The 23,907-nt window shown below is 39.4% G+C and overlaps 1 protein-coding gene and 1 non-coding gene across 3 annotated transcripts; both read left to right on the forward strand.

Annotated features, from left to right (window-relative positions):
- The first annotated feature begins 2,182 nt into the window (after window positions 1–2,182).
- LOC124381362 (heterogeneous nuclear ribonucleoprotein C) lies at window positions 2,183–21,704 on the forward strand. 2 transcript variants are annotated; one of them, XM_046842937.1, is made up of 9 exons: window positions 2,228–2,323; window positions 11,210–11,252; window positions 14,479–14,744; window positions 16,517–16,589; window positions 16,684–16,731; window positions 17,816–17,967; window positions 19,763–19,876; window positions 20,819–20,934; window positions 21,031–21,704. In XM_046842937.1, exons 2-9 carry the CDS (start codon window positions 11,248–11,250, stop codon window positions 21,127–21,129), a joined length of 873 nt encoding a protein of 290 aa, XP_046698893.1. In that variant the 5' UTR covers window positions 2,228–2,323; window positions 11,210–11,247; the 3' UTR covers window positions 21,130–21,704. The 2 variants fall into 2 exon arrangements, with proteins under 2 accessions (XP_046698894.1, XP_046698893.1); XM_046842938.1 differs by lacking the exon at window positions 14,479–14,744 and having other exon boundaries at window positions 2,183–2,323.
- A 404-nt stretch (window positions 21,705–22,108) lies between these two features.
- On the forward strand, window positions 22,109–22,180 carry trnae-cuc. Its single transcript has one exon. It is a non-coding gene; the product is annotated as a tRNA-Glu (tRNA).
- Window positions 22,181–23,907: the final 1,727 nt, after the last annotated feature.

The raw sequence follows: 23,907 nt of genomic DNA on the forward strand, positions 1-23,907 counted from the left end.
AGGAAAAACTCCCTTAGATGTTATGAGGAAGAAACCTTGAGAGGAACCAGACTCAAAAGGGGAACCCATCCTCATCTGGGTGACATCAAGAGTTTGATCATAAATCTTTCAAAAATACAGAACACTGGACAGTGAGAACTAACATGATTACTGTAGTATAAGATTATAAGTGTTGTTCTTTCTGCAGTCTTAAACAGTCTATATGGTTAGTAGCTCCGAGTTTTATGAGCTCAGCATTTGTGGTCACCACAGATCCAGCATCAGCTTCTCCATGCCAGAGCCTTTAAACACTCCAGGAGGTCCAATGTCAAAACTCCAGATGTCACACCAAGTACCTTTCTAGCTGTTTCCCTTATCACTTCTGCAGTAGTTGCCTAATCATCCAACACCTCTTCACCACCATGCCAACACCTTACAGTCTCCAATCTTCTTCAGGTTGCATCTCCTGCAAAAAACATAGTCCACCTGTGTGCACCTTCCTCCACTCTTATACATCACCCTATGATCCTCCTTCTTCTTAAAATAAGTGTTTACCACTGCCATTTCCATCCTTTTACTAAAATCTACCACCATCTGCCCTTCCACATTCCTCTCCTTAAAGCCACACCTCCTCATCACCTCTGTTCCCTTCACCTACATGCCCACTAAAATCTGCCCCAATCACCAATCTTTCATTCCTAGGTACACCATCTACCACTTCATCTAACTCACTCCAAAATCTTTCCTTCTCCTCCATCTCACAACCCATTTCTGAATCATAAGCACTAATGACATTTATCATCGCCCCTTCAATTTCCAGCTTTACTTTCATCATCCTATCAGAAACTCTCTTCACCTCCACTACACTCTTACTGTACTCTTCCTTTAGAATCACTCCTACACATTTCTCTTTCCATCCACACCATGATAGAACAGTTTAAATGTTCCTGGCCTTACTCCCTTTCCACTTGGTCTCCTGACAACATATCTATTTTTCTCCTCTGCATCATATCAGCTATCTCTCTCCCTTTACCAGTCATAGTACCAACATTGAAAGTACCAACCCGAACCTCCACTCTCCTACACTTCTCCTTTCCCTGCTGTCTCTGTAGACATCTTCCTTCTCTCCTTCTCCTCCTTCGGCCAACCGTATCCCAATTTCCACTGGTATCCTGTTGGCTAACAATAACAGTGGCGGCTGTTGGTAACCCGGGCCTCGACCGATCCGGTATGAAATTCTCATTCATGATCCGCATATTTAATTTAGCACATGTTTTATGCTGGATGCCCTTCCTAAGCAACCCTCCACATTTATCCAGGCTTGGGACCGGAACTGGCTTGTGCAGCCCTAATGGCTAATGTAAATGATCAGGACACCAAACTGAATTTGTGCTATGTTTCCACACGGATGGTTTTAATCGCCGGATGTGTGCATCATGGCGGATGTTGGTACTTGATTTGAGACTTGGTGCAAAGCAAATGTTTAGTCATTAAAAGTTGGTTTTTTTTATATTTTAGTAAAGAAAGGATTTCCTGAATAAATGCGTTGCCTCGAAGGTTTTACTCAGAGGTGAGAAGCAAATGCTTCGTTACTGTACTTAAGTAGATTTATTTTTTTGTATCAATACTTTACTCCACTATTTATTTTTCAGACAACTTTTAACTTTTACTCATTACATTTTTACACAAATATCTGTACTTTTTACTTCTCACATTTTTTAAACCGGTTCGTTACGAATTCTTTTGTCTTCATGCTTGCATCCATATTTCTCCATGTCCATGTTGCTTAAAGTATTAAAAAACGGAAGTATTAATATATGGTACATTCAGAACAGATAGGAATGTGTGATTAAGTTGCGATTAAATATTTAATTTGATTGACAGCCCTAATATTAATATGATGTGAGGTCCAGTTACCAACGTGACACCAAAACAGGTAGAAGTAATAACTATATTTTACTTAAGTACAAGTCAGAGCCAAAACTTCTTTACTTTAATTTGAGTTAAAAAGTGTAGTCAGTACTTCAGCTTTTACCAGAGTAATTTAAAACATGAGTATCTGTACTTCTACTTAAGTAAAGGATGTGTGTACTTTTGCCACCTCTGGTTAACCTCTTATTAATTAATAATAATAATTCATTTATTAATTCATTTATCATTTAAAATATGTGTTAAATTGCGCCCCTAGAGGCTGCACCCGAAATGCGCTTGGTGTTTGCGCATGCGCACCGAGGCGCCATTTTGTGCCTGTGGTTGCCGTGTGAGCGAGCAGGCCGACGCGCAGTCTCCACTACTCTCTCTCTCTCAGTCTTCAATTTTAATCATTTTTAATCTTAAACTCCCGGTGAGTATTTTGATTCGAGAGATTTTTGTGATTTTTAACATTTTTTTGTAAAGGGGGCTGACTATGAACTTGATCTTTGGAGCATATTTTTATTTTTAATTTTTTTTTTATTTTGAGTATTTTTCTGGCTGGTGGTTTGGTGGCGTACATTTTGTGATGCAGATGTAGAACAGCCTGAGACACGGTGCTTTGACATGGCGATTTTTTTTCCTTTTTTTTGGATATCAGAGTATTTTTATTATTATTATTTTTTTGTTTTTTGCGGAAGACTCCCTATAGATCAGATGTGTTTGTTCGTGTATTTTTGATGGTAGTCTTAAGCATGGACTCGGGTTTGGGTTGTGTTTTCCAAGATGGTCGTTTTCCTTCTCCATATCTGGAGTCTTAATCCTTTTGCTGTTTTTTCCACACACAAAAAATCTCTTTTTTATTTCCTTGTGTGCTTTGCTGGGAAATATATTGAATTTTTTTTTGGTTGGAAGGCACTTCGGTCCATTTGGATGAATGTAGTCGATTTCTTGTTTTTGTTTTTTTTTTCCTACTGATTTTGCAGGACGAATGATTTTTTAAATGGACTGCAAAACAATGTGTTTGCACGCTTATTATTTAAAAGAAAAGGAAAAACAGTGCATTGTTGAAAGCGTTCATGATGAATAAAAAAAAGAATGATCTGACTATTCAGGAAAGCTTTCTTATTTCAATCAAGGGATAAAAAAAAAAATCATAAATGATGCATGGCGTTAGATTTTTATCCTGCATTTGTTTTTGTTTTTTTCTGTTCTTTTTTTTTTAGTCAGTTTTCTGGCCTGTATTTCTATTGTACTGTGTTGAATAATACCCGGATTGAAGGCGGCGTTGATGACGTCATAATTGAGCGACTTCCACAAAAAAAATGGCGGAGGATTTTGTAGCTAGCTGAAGGGAGGGAAAAACACTTTCTAACAGATATATTTTTCTTCTGAACCATTAAAACTATTACATACGGCTGGGAATTAGTTAATGAAAGCTTTAAGGTGGCCATAAAGTCTTCATACATGAGAAGGGAGAAAACTAACTACTAAAAAATGATGTACTTAATCCCCTTGTACAGTCAAATTCTTTCAATTAAATTCTTTCCTAAAAAAGGATTGAAAACATTTTTTGATGGAGTAAATTTGCAGTAAACCAAACTACTATAACATTTAAAAATGTATGAATAAATAGAAAACATGACTAATTTGCCTAACTAATGCATTTTTACTTTCAAAGCTTTCTAATAAAGGTATAAAAAGCACATACATAAAAACAATCCTGTTTACTATATATATATATATGTAAATAATATTATTACGCAAATAATATTTGTGTAATATTTAATAAAATAAAATGGAATAAATTAAATTAATGCAATACTCTATTATATTGATTAAATCAATTAATCAGTTAAATTGGCACATTTTTAATTGATTAAATAAAATGAAATAAATGAAAAAAAAAATGAACAAAGGTAAACTATTTAATAGACTCCGTTTGGGTAATACAGATGTGTATGTGTGTGTTTTACATTTAATATTAAATTTTCTAAAGATATGATCTACTTAACTGTTCTACTTATTTCAGCAGACTGAATCTCTTCATTCCTTCCGTCCTTCGTTCATTCACTCCCTTGATATGTGGAAGTGTCAGGATTTTCCCCTTTGAAGAGAAATTTTGAGGCTGTACATGAAATGCTAAAGAATCCAAATCGCTAGCGTCTGCTATATTATATTAAATATTTTTCTTTATTATAATTATAAAACCGGTGCTCTCTAAAATGTCTTCTAATGGCTTTCAAAATGTCTCGAACTTGGTATATACTTTGTTCTGTTTCAAATTGGGCTAATTTAAATGAACTTTTCTACTTTGTGCTGCTTTTCATTTTAACGTACTTTCTTTACAGCCTAAACTTAAAATCAATATATATCAATTATTAAATTATAAATGAAGATTTGTATTAGTGTCTTTTCTCCCATTATGAGCCAAAAGTCATCACAGGCCCTAGTTTGGGCATCTCTGCCTTTATTAAAGGTTAACAACCAACATGAGGCTTTATTAAAGGTGTATAGATCAAGTATGAGACATTTTGGAAGCCAAGTTTTCGGGGACACACTCTGTATTAAGACAATCAAGCATAGGTAGGGTTTAATGTTCCTGGCAGGCAAAGTTTTTAGTACTTTGCAGGATTAGAAACTGCATTTGAACACAGTTGGAAATTCACACATCATCCTAAAATCGACAGGTGAGGACACAAAATGAAGTTGCATTTGATATATTCAGTGTTATGCTCCCAGGTTCTCAGACTTGCCAGACTTTTTTTTTAAAACAAAAGGTACATCTGGATAATTTTGAAAATGCGTCTTTTTCTCTACATCTTGGTCTTTTGTCCACTGGGGAGAAAAAAAAAAACACTTGACTGTTGAAAATCTTCTCTGAAACGCATACATTTAAGTACGTTTTTGCGTTGTAGTGTGGACTAAGAAAACTGAGATAAAAAAAAAAGACCTTTGTCATGTGACCATTTGACTCAAAACAAACACGGTGGTAGACGGCGGTACTGCAGTTGTGCCCTCCTCTTTAATTTAAAATTGTTGAACAGTAGCTTTGCTAACAATTTAATAAACACCTAATAAGGATGACCGGTTGAAGTGTCTCACATATCTAATGCGCAGGTATCTGAGGGGTTTTCATGTTTCATTATGGATGAATAGACGCCAGAGAAGATGGGGATTGTTTTTATATTATTTCGGAATAATCATACTTTCTTTTTCGTCCCCCAAACTGTAGTATATTTTTACAATAAATATTATGGTACATTGTTTACCATATCCGACGGATGAAGAATTTGATTAGATTTTACTCTGGTTGTTTGGTTTAAAGCACGATCTTGGTGGTTGCGGACAAATATTTCCCTTCTCCATTATTAAAAAGTAGTCAGATTTGGGGTAAATGCATCAATAAAGCTACCTGGGCAAGTCTGCATGTTTTATTTTAACCCACAATTCACATCAGAGGCATTAAGTCAGGAGTCTTGTCAATCCACACCTAGAATTTCCTGGCATCTGATCTCTAATAGATATGAACTGTTTAATATGTAAATGAAGCAGCCTAATGTGAGACAACCAGAGATTTACAGACAACCATCCTCTTCTGTCCTCCAAGCTGGTCAAAATATCCTCCTACTTCCTCAGTTTCCTGTAATGTTTTTGAAGTTTGAAACTCATACTGCTGCACAGAATCATATTATAGAATATAACTAGGAAATCTACTCCATACTCCACCATAGTATATGCACATTTTCCCCCCTCATGAAGAGGGTGTTGATGGGTTTAGAGTCAAGTCAAAGAAGCATTAATTGTAATATATATAGCTGACGCAGTACACAATGAAATAAATCGGTGTTTCTCCAGAACCCTGGTGCTACATCAAACAACATAGAACCACAGAACACAACACAGAGCTAAGGACTAAATTAAATGCCCTTTCCACTTAACGTGTGCAACCCAGTGCAGACAAAACACAGACGGACAAAACAAGACCATGTGGGACAGATACAGAAATAGCGCCGACCAGTAAACCGATTGTACAATAAGGATACAAGTGTATTTGTAAACACAATGTTGTGCAAAAACAGCATGTAAACAGTATAATATGATGAAATCTTAATATAATGTGGGTGGTGGAATGGATTGAAATGAGTATTGAGTGTGTGGTGAGTTCAGGTTGTTCAGTTCATTAACACACAGGTGTGTGTGTGTTCTGTGTTGAGAAGCCTAATGGCTTGAGAAAAAAAGGTGTTGTACAGTCTGGATGTTTCAGAATCGCTTTCCTAATAGTAGGAGAGTGAAGAGTGTGTGTGTGAGGGGTGTGTGGGGTCGTCCACAGTGCTGTTGGCTTTGTTGGATGCAGCATGTGGTGTTAACGTCCGTGTTAGAGGGGAGAAAGACTCTGATCTTTTCAGCCGTCCTCACTATCCTCTGTAGGGTCTTGCGATCCGAGACTGTGCAATTCCCAAAGCAGGCAGTGATGCAGCTGCTCAGGATGCTCTCAATGATCCCTCTGTGGAATGTGGTCAGGATGGGGGAAGGGAGATGGGCTTTCCTCAGCCTTCTCAGGAAGTAGAGGTGCTGCTGGGCTTTCTTGGTGATGGAGCTGGTGTTAAGTGACCAGGTGAAGTTCACTGGAATTTGGTGCTCTGACGATCTAAATGGAGGATCCTTCGATGATCAGTGGAGAATGGCCGGTCTGTGCTCTCTTGAAGTCAAAATCCATCTCTTTGGTTTTGTCAACGTTCAGAGACAGGTTGTTGGCTCTACACCAGGCTGTTAACTGTTTCACCACCTCTCTGTATGCTGACTCGTCATTCTTGCTAAAGAGACCCAACACGGTCATGTCATCGGTAAACTTGATGTGGTTCGAGCTGTGCATTGCTACATTGTCATGAGTAAGCAGAGTGAACAGCAGTTGGCTAAGCACACAGCCCTGAGGGACTCCAGTGCTCAGTGAGGTGGTGCTGGAGATGCTGGTCCCGATCCGGACTGACTGAGGTCTCACAGTCAATCTCTGTTAATGTGCCTCATGACGAGCCTCTTGAAGCACTTCATTACGATGGGTGTGAGAGCGACAGGACAATAGTCATTGAGGCAGAAGACTGTTATCCTTCGGCACGGGGACGATGGTTGTTGTCTTGAGGCATGTAGGAGCAATGGCACTGCTCAGGGAGATGTTGAAGATGTTGGTGAAGACATGCGCTAGCTTTTGTGGACATTCCCTGAGCACTCTTCCAGGAATGTTGTCTGGTCCAGCAGACTTCAGTGGGTTAACTCTGCATAGAGCTTTCCTCACTTCAGCCATGGATAGACCGAGCACCTGGTCACTGGGAGGAGGGGTGGTCTTCTTTGCCGCCACATTGTTCTGTACCTCAAACTGGGCGTAAAAGTCTTTCAGCGCGTCTGGGAGGGAGGCGTCACAGTCACAAGCGGGTGAAGTTGTCTTGCAGTTGGTGATTGCCTGGATGCCCTGCCACGAGCCGAGTGTCTCCATTGTCCTGTGGAGTCACTTGGCATGTGTGCGCTTTGCCTATCTGATGGCACGGGACAGTTTGGCCCTTCCTGTTCTAAAGGCCATCTTGTCTCCTGCTCTGAAGATGGAGTCTCTAGATTTTAGTGGTGCATGCACTTTTGCAGTCATCCACGGCTTCTGGTTGGAGCGTGTAGTGATGGTCTTGGAGATGGTCATGTTATAACCGCACTTGCTGATGTAGGTGGTCACTGATCCTCCAAATCGATGGAATTGCCATAGGTTGCAGCCTCTCTGAACATATCCCAGTCAGTGCACTCAAAACAGTGCTAAAGAGCAAAGGTGACTTCTGCTGGCCAGGTTTTTACCTGTTTCAGAACCGGTTTAGAGCATCTGACGAGTGGTCTGTATGGAATTATCATAATAGAGATGTGGTCTGAGTAGCCCCTCTCTTTGCTAAGTCCACATGCTTATAGAGTTTAGAGAGCGCAGTCCTGAGATTTGCATGGTCGAAATCACAGACAAAAATAAACAGTTCGTCGGGGTGAGCATTCTGCAGGTCACTAAAAGCCACATACAGTTCACACATTGCCTCCTTAGCAGTGCCCCCGTCTAGCTGGAGGGCCACGTCCACACTCTGTCGCTGTGCCATGTCTCTGTGAAAACAAAGACGCAGCAGTCTCTAAACTCTTGCCTTGTGGTCCGCTGGAGTTGGATTTAGTCTAATTTATTGTCCAGGGAGCAGACGGAAAAGGACGGCTACGGTTAGCCTTTAGCCTAGCATGGACACCAGCCCGCTTGCCACGCAGTTTGAAATGATCCCAAACTTGGGACACTTTCTGGCGTTTTTTACCTGAATCTTCTCCTCACCCCTCGCTGTTTTCTCCCCATTCTTTCATTTTACATTCTGCATCTTTTGTGTTACCTGTCCAGCGTTTAGCAGGTGGTGCGTCAGTAATAATGGTCCGTGGGGGAAACACGGTGCTTCGTGTTTGGTTAAACGGAATGTTCCTCGGAATGTTAATTTGCCTCGAGGAATCGTTACAGCGCTACATTTAACATTAAAATACTGTCTCTTTTACATGTCGAGCATCTCAAATACATCCAACATAGTATTCCTTTCAATTTTGTCTCGGGTCATGACTTCAGATGTAAAACACAGCACCAATGAAAGCATGGATCGTCTTCATAATTAATCTCGAATAAATAATGAAGTATTATTGTGTATTTAAATTTGGAACTTTTCTTTTGACTTTTCCAATTCATTGACCTGCATGTATCTATCCATCCATCCATCCATCTAGATTTATATATATAGATACACATCAGTAGACTGTGCACTGCCCCAAAACACCCATATTTATTTCCCCAGGTTATCGATCGATACAGGTAGTTGTTTATGGTATTAAATCGAGGTCGACCGACAGCTCGGTTGAAGCGAACTTTCAGATAACCGATTAATCAACCAATAGTTGGTGGTCTAGTGTTTAGGATGCGGCGCTCTCACCGCTGCGGCCCCGGTTCGATCCCCGGTCAGCTAGTCAACCCCAGCCATTTTTAGTGCCGGTCCCAAGCCCGGATAAATGGGGAGGGTTGCGTTAGGAAGGGCATCCAGCGTAAAAACATGCCAAATCAAACAAGGGGATGATCCGCTGTGGCAACCCCTAATGGGAGAAGCCGAAAGAAAGTTTAAGTTTTTAACATAGATTCTGGATAAAAAACTCTACATAACACACCATGTAAAATAGTACTATACTTTATTACAAGAATAAAAATTAACAGTACTGAATCATGAAAGTGTTAAATTAAATAATAATAATAATAATCTAATAAATATAATGTTGCACTCTCCGTGCAGCGTGCCATCTCTCGTGTACAAACAAACAGCAGTGATTCGCCTCTAGTGGCTGCTCTCGTAATAACAGCCACGCAGCCACTCTAGAGACGGCCGCAAACCGTAAAAACTTTCGGTATGATTTTGTGCCGATAGTTCCAGCAATAAATCGGTCCAACTCTAGTATTGTTAGCAAGGTGTTAAATTCAAGATTCCTGATCCAAGCAATAATATAACAAAGCTCTTAAATTATTGAAATATACAGCTAGTTGAACCAAGTATCAGCCAAGAGTCGTGTGTCTCCCCCCCCCCCAATTTTGTTTATTTTATCAAACTCGCAGCACACCAAATGATAGTATTTATTGAAAAAGTGAATGGGCGTTGAGTAAATGCATGCCATATATAGCAAGATTTCTTATAACAAAGAAGCTGATTCCAAAACTATAAGGGTCCCTCAGTCGTTGCCACTGAAGACACATTAAACTCGTCGTGGTTGGAAAAAGGGTCAAAAACGCAGAAGATGCTGGAAAAAAACTAAGAACGCAGTTTCTGGAGCATTTTGCCTTAAGAAGAACAGGCAGTTCAATTCTCAGGACAAACATGGAACACATGCTGACCATCACAAAATATACTGTAAAAACAGTTTTTTTGACACCCAGGTAACATCAGGAAGCAGGTGTGAACCTTTCAACTGGTTTTTCAACTGGTCACCGTTTTTGCTTCCTTTTGACCACCACTCTTACTAGGGCCTTCAACTGAATTTTGTCCAGGTCCGTTGCTGTCCTCGCTACCTGTCGCACACTTCATCAATTCTGTTGTTACGGATTAACAGAGTCGTTATTGCGCTCCCTACTGCCCCTCATTGACAGGGAGGCGTATTTCTCAGCGCAGGCACAGGCACAGGCGTAACTGAATCGTTTTTTTGGACCAATTCAGTGCAACTGCATACTTTCCCCACAGCACACCTCGGCGATCTTTTACGCCGGTTTTTCCGTTACTTTTATAAGTTTGAATGTATACCCTCTGTAATTACAACTTGAACACGTAATTGCCTGTACTGTGTGTTTGTTTATTTAAATCTTTTTCTACTATAGACCTTATTAAATAAATAAAATGCATATGCATGTGTAAGTCTGAATGTTGTTGTGTCTATTAAACTTGATTAATACAGATTAAAAATCTGTAATAGATTGCTTTTCCTGTCTCCGAGTTCAAGTGTGCGGTCGCAACGTATATTGTGCTGCTTTTACTGAAGCCTGATCGAACGCTGTAGGCATCGCCACGTCCCGATTTACAGTTGCGTAAAAGAATTCGGTCTAAACGATGAAGAAACAGCAGGGAAAAAACTGTGCCTATAAATATCTAATGGCAGATGGGACTTTTGGAGAAATAAGTCACAGCACCATATATGATGCACCGTGTTTATTACTACAGGCTGTTCTTTTACTTAGGACCTTCAAACTATATATATATATATGCGCATGCCCTCTTTAACTTTGCTTTAAGAAATGTGTCTGTAGGTCCACTTGGAGCTCAGGAGGACACAATGCACAATGTTTAAAGATATTTTTTTTAATTTGTAGTGCACAGCCTTTTTTGTTGTTGTTTATAATGTAGCTGTATTTCTAAGCAGCTCTCTTTTTCCGTAGCGAGGGCATGTTTAAAGCGCTGTTGGTTCACATAGAGAAAAGACCAAACATGAATTTACTGTCCCCTCAACGTTATTTTTGTTTCCTCTAGTCACTTAAATGTAGTCATTGCTTGATTCTGCCACTAGGTGGTGGTAGTGCTGCTTGTGTGGTTTGTTTGTATGACCTTGAAAATGGTGTGGGGGGGGTGGTTGGTGTTAACATATCACCCGTCAAGTCAACGCGTGAAGGTTAAACACCCACTGCCCTTTTTTTTATTTTACATAAATTTATTTGTTTGTTTATTTTTTTATCCCTGAATGCACTGCTGACCTTACCAGGTCACCAGTTCACCAGTGGACCAATAATGACGCCTCTTTTCTCCAACAGAATCAGGCAGACAGACGGCTCGACCTGAATAACACAGAATGGAGTGAGTGACTATACGCAACCCCCTCCCCCTCTATACTGATTGCATATCATATCTACAAATCTAAAACCCTACATGCATTCTAATCTATAGAGCTACACACACACACACACACACACACACACACACACACACACACACACACACACTAGATTTAGTTATCATTCACACTTGATTCAGACACAAAGGTTTGAATGCTTGTTTTAATGCTGTTGGTGTGGATTCACAGTAAATTGGCTCACCGGGGTTTTATTTCTCTTATACCACAGCATTTCTATAAAAGGAATTACATGTCGTACATTTACTGTGTAGTTCAATTTGCTAGTTTCAATTTACTAGAGCAGCTATAACTATAAATATTCTTTCCCCTAAATTATTATATTATTCCACTTTTTGTGGAAAACCAGTAGATTAATAAAAAAAAAGCTTTATAGCTAGGTTTAATAGCTAACACTGGAGACCCCTTTCAAAGATATTCAACGTTTCCTCGTAAAAGAAAAAAAAAATAAAAAATCACCAGGGTTGACATTTTTTTGTATAAAAAAAAAAAAAATCACATTTTTCATCCCTTTAATGCTGGATGTAGATTGCCCAGCCCTGCACTCTGTATTATTTTCTTTTCAAACAATAACGTCTTAGAATAAGCGCGCTAATGGAATCCTGTGATTCTGAATTGCAGCGAGCGCAAGAACCGCTGCTACAGAATGTTAATCAGCATCTCCTGTTCAAACAGATAGTGACAATAGTGCTGTGGTATAAGCAAAAAGAAGAAAAATATACCCCCCCCCCCCCCCCCATAATAATCCTGTTTTCAATATCTTTAATTGTTGCATTGTCAAACCCTAAATAATGTTTTTTTTATATCATATTTTCTGCACTTAATACAAAGAAAATCAAGCAACAGTCTTATAAAAAGAAAATATATATATATATAAAGTTGCCTTATAAAGAAAAATGATTTCATTTCAAATGTACCCTTCACATGCATCTCAGGCCTGATCTACTGTTAGTACACAGAATGTGTGACTGACAGCAGCTAAAAGTCTGCAAACTACAACCACTGATTGGGAAGTGTTCAATTGGCTGAAGCATATTTTACACCACTTGGTGAAAAGTCGAAGGTTTTATCAGAGTTTCCCCATTGGCGTTCCATCACTCGTGCAGTTATTCCTCATAACTCACCAATACAGTTCATTTGAGATCTCAGTAAATCAGGGCCTTGGAATTGCAAATCTGTTGGATTTTATGGCATGTTTCCTGCTGACAGGATCCACTTGATTCCACAGGGAGTAAAGCAGAGGTGCCAAACCTTTTCCTGTAAAGGGCTAAAAATCAAACCTGAATGTGGGCTGAAAAATAAATCATAATCTGACTCTGTAATCAGACCAATCAGACATTTTCTACTGCAGTTTTATGATCAAAGATCAGTGAAACTTGTCCTACAGTGAGAAACCTGTATACTGTAATACAATACATGTCTAATATTAGATACTAATGTAAAATAATACTAATAAGGCTCTAATGAGAGACCTGAAGCTGGTCCTTATGTTTTAAAAGTTCTTTTCCAAATGCAAATTCCCCCTTTTTCTCCCTCTTCTCACATATGGCATCACAGACCATATCAAAAGGCACCACAGTCCAACCCTGGGTCTGGTCTGGGCATCTCTGGTTTAAAGCAGGAGAGAAAATATGCCACATTAGTACATTATTCAGCAGCTGAAGGAAACTTTGCTGCCTAATATCTGCCTGAGCTTTGGTTTACCGTGTCATGCTCATGTGAACATTATGTTGATTACATTGCTTTTGGTCATACAGGAGCAAAATCTGGTTAAAGCTTCAACATGAAGCTCCAACATACTGTACCAACATCTACATCTACAGCATCGCCCTCTCGTAATACTCAAGCACATTAAGAAAAACAAACAGCAAAATTGGGATAAAACGGCAAAATCGATATTCTGAAACCTGAATGTAAAATGGACAGTGTAGGTAGTGAGGGGACATCGTGTGATCGATCCTGGGAAAAAAAGTTTCTTATTTCTTTTTATATTATTTAATTTTTTTACTTCCCCATGTAACAAGCCTGTAACTCACCTTACTTTAGTTGAGGTTTTCAGCATTTATATACTCACATTATTGCATGCAGAACTGACTGCATGTATATTAAAACAGATACAAATTATATGTAGAACTAAAAAAAAAAGTGTTGATTTTGCTGTTTTTAAGAGCGGGGGGTGCTATTTAAATATACCCGTATGCTTCATTAATGATTATACACTAACTGGACGTGGGAACATCCACCACTAGGATTTCTGTGTGCTTTCTGATCGCCACATTTCCACATTCCACAGCTCCACTCTTCTGGGAAGCTGCTCCACTAGATTTTGGAGTGTGGAGATTTGTGCTCATTCAGCCATAAAATGTGTTCGTAAATGCCGATGTAGGTGAGGGTGAGGAGGCCTGGGGTACAGTCAGCGTTCACCTTCATCTCCCCCCCAAAGGTGTTTAATAGAGTTGAGGTGCTGCTCTATAGCAGGAGATCTTCCACTTTAATCCATGGAAAGCAGATCTTCATGAAGCTCGCTTTGTGCAGAATCGACATGCTGAAACATGTTTTGGGTTTCCAAGTTCAAGTGAATGCGAATTTTTCTTATGCCGCATCCAAAGACGCCCTGTACAATTGTGTGCCTCCAGTTTTGTGGTAACAGTTTGGAGAAGAACCACATAAAGCAGAAAAAGTCAGTTCATATAGTGTGTTTATATCTCACACTATAATGTGTGTAATTTCTCAGTGTAGTTTCAAAGGAATATTCCTCAGAACCTTTGGTGGCATGTTTTTTTTTTTTTTTTTTTTTTTTAAAGCGTGTGCAAAGCCCAGTAATGATGCACTATTTTGTCTTCTATGTGCTAGTTATTGCTCATGGCTATTTTACCTGTAATAATGATGTAGGTCCTTTTGTTATATTCTGTTAATTGAACAAACATAAATGTAACCATATATATTTTTTTAATCTTTAAGCTCAGGGGTAGGTCACACTAGCCCGAGCAGTGAGTGGACCCGTTGGAATTCCTTCTCTCTTTTTTTTTTTTTCTTTGTAACTTTTGCTAGCTTAGTTTGGTCCGCCCCAAATAGTCATTCTAGCGTCTATTCTCTTTCCTGTACCCTCCATATGTCCTTCCTTGCCCCCCTTCCATTCCCTTCCCCGACCCCCAACCAACTCCTACGCAGTCTCTCGCCAACTACGAGCCACCTGATGGCGAGTAACGTGACCAACAAGACCGACCCTCGCTCTCTCAACTCGCGCGTCTTCATCGGCAACTTGAACACCATGCTGGTGACCAAAGCCGATGTGGAGGCCATCTTCAGCAAGTACGGCAAGATCGTGGGCTGTTCAGTGCACAAGGGTTACGCCTTCGTCCAGTTCTCGAACGAGCGCAACGCACGTGCAGCCGTGGCCGGGGAGGACGGACGAATGGTCGTCGGACAAGTCCTGGGTAAGGATTCGGCTGATTTGATTTGCTGTAAGCATTAAAATAAAATAAAAATTCATGGACTGTTCTTCAAGGCCAAGCTCCAAAGCTAATGGTCTGAAAAACAATGTACCCATCTGTTCAAAGGAGTACCGTTGGACACCTTTGCTGTAGAGATGGAAGATTTGTGTCTTGGAACTGCAACCGTAAAGACTCATCTCAGACTCATTTTTATAGTGCTGCAAGGCCACACATACAAAAATACATACAAAAAGTGTAGGGTTAAATTCGCTGTCCTTGGTCCTGAATGATTTTAAACAGGTTTAAAATTTCCGGTGTCCATGTAATGCAACCTCTATTGCTGGTTGAAACGCACTTGTTGAGAGCGCTTGTTTTTGCTTGTTAGTTTAAAATACAATTGAGACCAACATGCAACAACCAATCAGCTTTCTATTATTGGTGCAAAGTTTATTGATACTTTAAAAAATAATAATTTCAGGGCTCGCTTAAGGCCAATCGCTAACAACGTATGTTTGTGTTTTTGATGCCATGATATATGTGTAACCCTTTAACGCCAAATGTATCATATTTGATAAATTAGTTTCCTCAAAAACCTGTTGAATACAATCTGAGTCTTGTCTTCTGCCCCCTATTGGATTTATCTATGCTCTCCAGTCAATAGCAGGCTTTAGGCAGGTTTTTCCAATATGGCTGCATTCATAAATTGACTTGCTAGTTTTTAGCAGGGAAATCTTTGCAGATTTTGAAAAAGCTGTGGTAAATAAAGTTTGTTACAGATTTTATTTATTTATTAATTTTGATTTTTTAAAGAATGTTTATAGTAAAATTGTGTTGAAAATGTGTATCAAATATGATAAAGCAGGTATATAAGGTAATTTAGCTTAGTCATCAACATACAAAATACAATACAAATAATACGTTTTTGTGTAATATGTGATTTTTGTACGTCCAATCTAATGTTGTAGCTTGCTAATATTTGTCTGTTCAGTAAAACAAATAATTATCATCTGTTCTATTTACCAATTCAGAGAAGAAATTCAGAATACACAAACATTATTTTTCTGTATGTATTTTCAGATGTCAAAAATATTGTTGAAATTGTCATCAGCGTGTTTATGGATGGCAATTGAAGTGACTTGGAGCAGTTAGGGGGAGATAAGAATGATAAGTAGGAGTGGACATTCCAAATACAATAATTAGTCTTTGTTTTTGTTAAAAATATACAGTACATGTACATTGTTGTGATCAATAAATTGTCATAAATGCCCAATGTATTAAATACGATACAAAAAAAATCACATTTGTAAATGGTAATCAATTGTTATTTTTTATTTTGTTTAAAGACCCCATAAACACTTTCAAAATAATACATTTTCTGTTAATTATTTCATATGTCAGGCTTCACATGGTTAAATTTAATTCTTAATGGTCTTAAAATGTCTTTAATTTGACTTTATGAAACCTGCAGAAACCCTTATACAATATTATTGGAAGTTATTTTTGCTATGCAGTAATGCACTCAAGTGTTAGGGCGTTAGTTTGCAATATTGGATTTGGCCCTGTGATTACTTCAGCAAGCTGAAAAAAGGAAGTCCCTTCTCATATTTACTGTAATCAAGAAGGCATTTTTGCAGCTTTTGGACCATTACTGTTGATTATGCAGCGTGCAAGCTTTAATGGATTCGATTTTATTTTCCTTTATAGATTATGGACCTGAAAAACAAAAATTTAATTACATTTCAATCTGTGAATATAACAAGCTCATTCTTTGACAGATATTAACCTGGCTGGTGAACCAAAACCTCACAGATCAAAAACTATCAAGCGCTCAGCAGGAGATATGTACAGGTTTGTTCCATTTCAGTCTTTTATTTGTTGTTGTTTGTTTATTGCAGCTGTATTGAGATAAGCCTTTGGATTTCTCCTTTTTTCTCCCCTGCAGTCCTTCATTTGATCTAGACTATGACTTCCAGAGAGATTACTATGACAGGTGAGCACTTTTCCCTTCTCCTTTTTCTGATTCTTGTTTATCGCCTGCATAATTTCCGAACATCCAAAAAAAAAAACGTCTGTCTCGTCAGAATTATGCACTCCCTGACCAAAAAAAAAACAGTTTATCGCTTCTGATGTCTAATTTCAACACTTCATCACCTCAGTATCCTTGTGAGCATACTTTTATAATCATCCACTCTCGGTTTCTACGTGTCGAGTTCCAAAGACGGGGAACAAATCGAAGGGAAAGTGACCTTTCGAGGTTTCAATGGGGTGACGCCTGGTACTTGGGAAAGCGTAGTCAGATGTAACTGCAGATTTCCATTTGGATTGATTTTTCATAAAAATTGAATTAGCCTCCATTTCGTTTTTAAGAATCCTTTCAAATGCATTTTACACCAGACCACAGCTGCACAATTATTCCATAACATCTGGTTAACAAAAGCCTTTACACTGGACAGTGGCATCACACAGAACAGTGATTTGTAATCTAAAGCTCATAAAAGTAAATAAGCATCATGCGGTCACGCTTTCTAGCTAGATACATTACATGATACTTGTTGTGGACATTTTGTGGACCATAATGCCCATCTAAGCCGCCCCCCGCAAAAAAAAAAAAAAAAAAAAAAGATTGAAGCAAAGAATTGTTTGGATGGTCCTTCTGTATTATAGTGTTAGTTTTCCTTCACTTTTCACTTCACATTTAAAGGGCCTAAAGTCCTGTTTTGGTATAATGTCTATACACAAATGATAAAATTTTTGGCATGTTTAATATATAAATCTCGAGTGGACCGAACAGAGCCCTGACCTTAACCCTATTGAACAACCTCAGGATGAACTGGAACACGACCCTCTCACAGGGAACCAAAATACACACTGTTTATTGACTGTTCCCCATCAATATCATGTTTTAAACTCTATTGAACCATGTGCCCTGGCTGAACCGTCTCTCGCCACTCACTGTGTACTCCCGATGATTAATATGGATGGTGGATGGATGTTCTTGATAAAATCAAGGGATTATGTTACGCGAATGCAGAAATGCATGTGGTGTGACGGTTAGCGTGTGCTTGTGTTGTCAGGGTGTATACGTACCCCTCGCGGGTGCCTCCTCCTCCTCCCCCGCTCACCCGCGCCGTCATTCCGTCGAAGCGGCCGCGGGTCAGCGTGAGTGGCAGCCGCCGGACCAAGAGCAGCTTCTCCACAAAGAGCAGCCAGAGAACCTCGCGCACCAGTTAGTACTTCACCACAGACATACACTCCCACTGACGCACTCCCACTGACTGTCCAGTTTATTAGGAAACGTCCCATCATGTGGCAGCAGTGCAACTCATTCAATCATATTCACATCAAAAGCCATAATCGGGGTTTTAGGTTTTAACGCAGAACGGTGCGAAAAAGCATGTACTTGAGTACATTTAGAGATCGACTCAGTAAAATATTACTTTTTATACTTAAGTATCAAAGGACTATCATTTTATTATGGCTATAATGTTCCTATTAGCATTTTTGTCACAAGACTCTTTGCTTAATCAACTTAGTTTGAGAAAAGACTCTGTTACCCTCAGCACAACAATGTGTTCATAGTCTGATATTAATTATCGTGAGCCCAAAACCTTCTTTTCAAATACTTCGTACTTTTCAAAAAATTTGCGCAAATAAGTCCACGAGTGTCGTGTTCGAGTCTGGAGTTTCTTCATCATTTATTCTTCTCAAAATGTTCTGCTTGCTGTTGAACTGACGCTGAACTGTATGTTGCGCTAAGTAGATTCCACTATCAATACTAGTTTAAATCAGTTTTTATTTACTTAAATTAAAAGGAACGACTGATTTCACAAAATGTAGGTGAGTAAAAAGTAACATACAGTAAAACCCCGTTGTACGAGCAACCTATAGTACGAGCGAACGGAGATACGAGCGACCTCGCTCGCAAAATGTTACTCTGTTTCACGAGCAAATTGCGAAGGCACGAGCAAACCCACGCTGCCGGTTCCCCGTTTTCGGCGGAGGGGCGCTTAGTTGATGACGTATCACTCGGTCGCTTTCGTTGTTCAGTGCAGCAAAAACTTAACTTTTTTTTAGTTTTATATTTTTGTTTCACTAGAAATCTTGAAAAATGTCTCCCAAGAAAATCAGTGACGGTGCTGTGAAAACGAAAGTAAATAGAGTTACCATGGAAACCGAGGATGTTACGAGCGTGGTGCACGTCTCACACTCGCAATCAACCACTACCACATGAGTAAGCGTTAAATTATGTTTACATCATGGTAATTTGCGGTGTATTTGTCTGTTAAAATAGGCTACAAATACTTTTTAAGTGCAGAAATAAGCGATCGGATGAGATCTCGGATCGGATTAAATCGCTTCTACATTCATTCTTATGGGGAAAATCAGTTCGAACGTATGTGCAAATGGACCTACGAGCAATTTCCAAGAACGAATTATGCTCGTACCACAGGGTTTTTCTGTATTTGACGTGAAGTTAAAGTCTCCACAAATGGAAATTCTTCAGTAAAGTACAAATACACGGAAAAGCTACTTAATTGCAGTAACGAATTACATCTGCTTTCTTACTGTCCATCACTGCCTGAAACACCAAGTTGATGTAGTACACGGGTGAATTCAGACTGTTCCAAGCCAACAGGAAGTCTATAGCATCTCGAAGGATAACTCTTTACAACCGTAGTGAGCAGAAAAGCATTTCCGAAAGCACATCAAAATGTTGAAGCAAGGGTTCCAAAACCCACATCACCTTCCGCTTCTTTTAGCCAAAAATACGGCTCTGTAGGCATCAGAAGTACAGACTTGTTCAAACCGGACACCTGAAGACTGTGCAGGATTTCATGCATTGTGCTGCTGCACATTGATTGGCTGATTCGATAAATGCATACATGTACAGGGGCTTCTAATAAGTCTCAAATAAATATCAGGGTGTTCGTCCACACCTACAGACAAAATGTACACAAATAGGCCATGTTTGTTTTCCTGTGTGTCTCTGTACACATTTGTTTGTTTGTTTGCGTGTTTAGTGAGAGCTGATGACTTGCAAACCATCAAGAAGGAACTGACTCAAATCAAACACAAAGTTGACTACCTTCTGGAGAGCCTGGAAAGGATGGAAAGAGAACACAGCAAGAAATCAGGTAACACACACACACATTGTGATACACTCACACCACATATACACACACTGTCCTTGTTTTTAATCTGGGTGTCTCCTGTGTCTTTGCCTCCGTCTGTCCTTCCACACTTATTTTTAATTTTTCGTTTCATCGCACTGATTTTTATGCGCACAGGTTGCAATTAAGTGCAAAAGTTTGTACGTCAGCACATAAAACGATGCCACTAACACAGTATTTTTAGAGCAAAAAGAAGAGTCCTTTTCTTAAGTCCTTTTAAAAGCCAAGTCCTATCATTAGAAGTGAACTATGAGTGCTTTCGGTGCCTTTTTGCCCTTATTCCCACGCTTCACAACCGCTCTGTCTGAAATTACTCCTCGTTCTCTGTTACGTTCCAAAACCACGCGAAAAAACGAAAAACCGTGATGAATTGACGCCACCCCAAAAATGCTTTTATTTATACAGTACTGTATTAACATTTTAGAATTAATACCGTATTAATTACGTACTGGTGCACTTGAAAATGATCATCTATAAAAACTAAAGCAGAACCTCAGCCAGAAAGTTCCGATTTGATCAGAGCTTTTAGCAGGACCATGATTCTGAGCACACGTACTTTTAAGATGTAACGAAAGTAAAAGTAATCGAGCAGCCTTTCGCAAAGCTCTGACCTAAATCCATTAGGAAAAGTGTGGACTGTACAGAAAAAGCATCTCTGAGCAAGGAGACCCAGATACCAGAGTTCCACCAGTTCTGTCACGATGAAGGTTTAAAGAAGCTTTTAAAGAGCACCAAGAATTTTTTTCAAGTTCAAGCAATTGAGAAGCAACGCAGACAAAAACTAAAAGTCTGAGATCGTAAAACAAATATGACCAAACGAGTCTCTTCGTTTGAAAAGATCTCGTTTCCATGATCCATGACCCAGTAAATGGTACCCTAACATTTAACACACTTTCTTGTGTTTAGAGATGAAAAGCGCTAAAGCGGAGGAGTCGTCCCCCCAGCACCCCAGCGTGAAAAAGGACCGGGATAACGTGGAAGTCAACGACTACGACGAAGAGGGTGATTTGGAGGAAGAGGAGGTGTGTAGTGGCGACATCACTGGGTAATAGGTTAAAAAGAAACCGGTGTATAAGAAGCGATCGAGTTGTGCGTGACTTTCTTTTGTTCCCGTTAAGATTAAGAGTCATGGAAGAGAGGACGACGAAGAGGAGGACGAAGGAGAGCAGGAGGAAGGAGAGGACGACGGAGACAGCACCAACGGAGACCACTCTTAAACCGCTCATTCTCGTATGCAGAAGCACAGACTTTACACCGAAATACGCGGGTGTCTAAAACTCGCCCCGCACGCAACATGCATGAGTTTCTGTCCAATCCGCAAATCCTGGGTGAATAAATAAGCAAAGGGAAAAATCTGATTCCCTTCAGAACACAGAAGCACCCACTCTCTCCTCTCCATCCCCCCCAATACGACCAACAGTGATTTTTTTTCTTTTCTTTTACCATAAGCAGGCTTTGAAAGGTTCCCAGTCGATTGTTGCACTTCCATTTCTAACCAGTCAATGGCAGCGTCACTCACTATTTCTGTTGTAAAGTTCAACTGGATTTGATTCTAAACCGATTTTAATTCGAGTATATCCGAGGTCTCAGATCACCGTCAGAAAAAAGGAAAAAAAAAAAGGTTTAGCTTGTACAGTATATACTTTTAATTTTATTTTTTTGTTTGTTGTGAGTCTAGTGACAAAATTGAGGAGGATTGGGCTTCGGAGTCATGTTTATTGCTGTTTCATTTTACTTTTCTTTTTGTCCTGTAATAAATTTCAATAAAAATTGTAGATGTTTCGTGCACCGATTTTCAGCTCTTCAGAACTTTCCTTCAAAAGGTTCATTTAATCCATACTCGGTTTGTAAATGCGCTATGGGTATCAAATCCTATTTGTACCGTCAACTTCGCAGTCACGTGATGCTTTCCGATCTTGCTAAACACTATTGCGCTAATCGTGCGTAATGGAATATTTTGGATATACCAAAAATTTTTCAAATGAGGTGATTGAAAGATGTGGAGCGGAGGGTGGTTGTGGAATAGCAGCACAGTGGTGAACTTTGGAGTTCAAATACTAGCACCCTTATCGTTAAAGTGGCCAAAAGTATGTTTAGTTTCAGCAGTTGTACATCTAACAATTGTGGGGGTTAATATGGTTCGTGTTTAATTTTTTATTATTTTTTTGGGGGGTAATTAGTAGTCCACCAGTAGGTTCCCTGGTGGTCTAGTGGTTAGGATGCGGTGCTCTCAACGCTGCGGCCCGGGTTCAATCCCCGGTCAGGGAACCAACCCCAGCCACTAGGGTTGCACAAGCCTTAGTGCCGGTCCCAAGCCCGGATAAATGGGGAGGATTGTGTTAGGAAGGGCATCCAGCGTAAAAACATGTGCCAAATCAAACGTGTTGGTGGTCCGCTGTGGCGACCCCTATTGGGAGAAGCCAAAAGAAAGTTGTAGTCCACCAGTTCTTAATCAGTTCAACCTCTCAGCTGGGGGATTCTGGTATAATCCTTGTTTTTGTATCGTCACATTTTCTCAAGGACTTCAGGCATTAAAATCAAATCATATTTTTGTTCGATTGTGTTAATCAAATGGTCAGGAAATATATTGTTCTTTAAGAAAATGGGTTTCCCGGTTGGGCTAATCATTGTGCCCCTTGTTAAAAGCACTGCATGCATTAACAACAATAAAATCCTTTGAATGGTTCTGCCTGAAATCATAGCAAAGGCTCCTGACCCTTGTCCTGGAGTCCCCCTGTCCCTCACATAGTAGTCTTTCCCTGCTCCAACACAGACTTCAACCAAGTAAAGGCTTTAGCATCGGCCCCTGTTGCAGGGTTCCCATTTATTACCTACTGTACATCCACAACCTTCTCTTCATCATTTAAAATGGTTTGGTTTAAACCCTGACCCCATGCAATAAGTTCACAAGTGACACTAGGATTGATTGGGTTGCTTTGTTTATGGAATACACTGCCGGAACTGTCAAGATATGACGCTGTGGTTTCTCAAGCAGTTTACAATCAGAGCGTTCTTCTTTCATGTTCATTGTGAGCTACTGGTTGTATGCCATAAAACAGTCATTAAACCACTCTGTGGCTATGCTAATAAACCTGGAATAATCAGAGGGTCAGTACAATACTGTAGCTTAAACCACACTGCTGGTGCAAACAGAATCGCAGGTAAAATGTGAATGGTAATTTTACATTTAAGAAGACCATATTGCAGCAAGAATATAAATGCACTGCCTAGGAGAACATTCATACATCTAATGTACACACACCTACATACACTGTGGGGCAAAATAGAGAAGCCGATGCTCCTTCCTGCTTGATTTTACTGGTCGATGGAAACCGAAGAACTCCATATACACAGTAAGCTCAGGATCAAACCTGTGGAGCTGTGAGCCAGAAAAGTCCTCTGCAGTCCCTGTTGCACAAACAAGACATTGAAGTTAGTAAGTAAAATAAACATGAAATAAAAGTGAAACATCCAAACATTTCAAAATGAAATCCCGTCTAGCCTGTCTCGCTACCCACCGCAAAAACACAGGCTTTCCTGTTCGAACTAGTAGCGACATATGCCAGGTAATACATGCTAGCAAAAATAAAAACATATCTGAATTATTGCTAGCAATGCTACATCATAGACAGGTTTTTTTTTCTTTTCTTAAGAAAACACCACAACAATTTGGCATTAAGCATGTTCTAGTTGGTGCGAGAGAACAGGAAAGTGACATTGCCTTTCTGCCCAGCAATGAAGCTATCTAGTACTATTTCATGAGGAGTTAACAATCCAAATAAATAGCTCTAGAACCAAACACAAGCAACTTCTCAACTACAGTTCAATCGAATATTTTATTTTATAAATATTATATTGATGTTGTAAACGTTCATTAAAAAAAGAAAAAACTGACTAAAAATTTTTTTGTAAAGGGTGTCATGTATTAAGGGATTCATAAAGGTTGCTAGCAATCTTGAAGCAACTGATTAGCGGATGAAGTGTAGTCCTTTGTA

The sequence above is a fragment of the Silurus meridionalis genome, chromosome 28 (genome assembly GCF_014805685.1).
Source record: "Silurus meridionalis isolate SWU-2019-XX chromosome 28, ASM1480568v1, whole genome shotgun sequence".
In the NCBI taxonomy this organism is placed as follows: Eukaryota; Metazoa; Chordata; class Actinopteri; order Siluriformes; family Siluridae; genus Silurus; species Silurus meridionalis.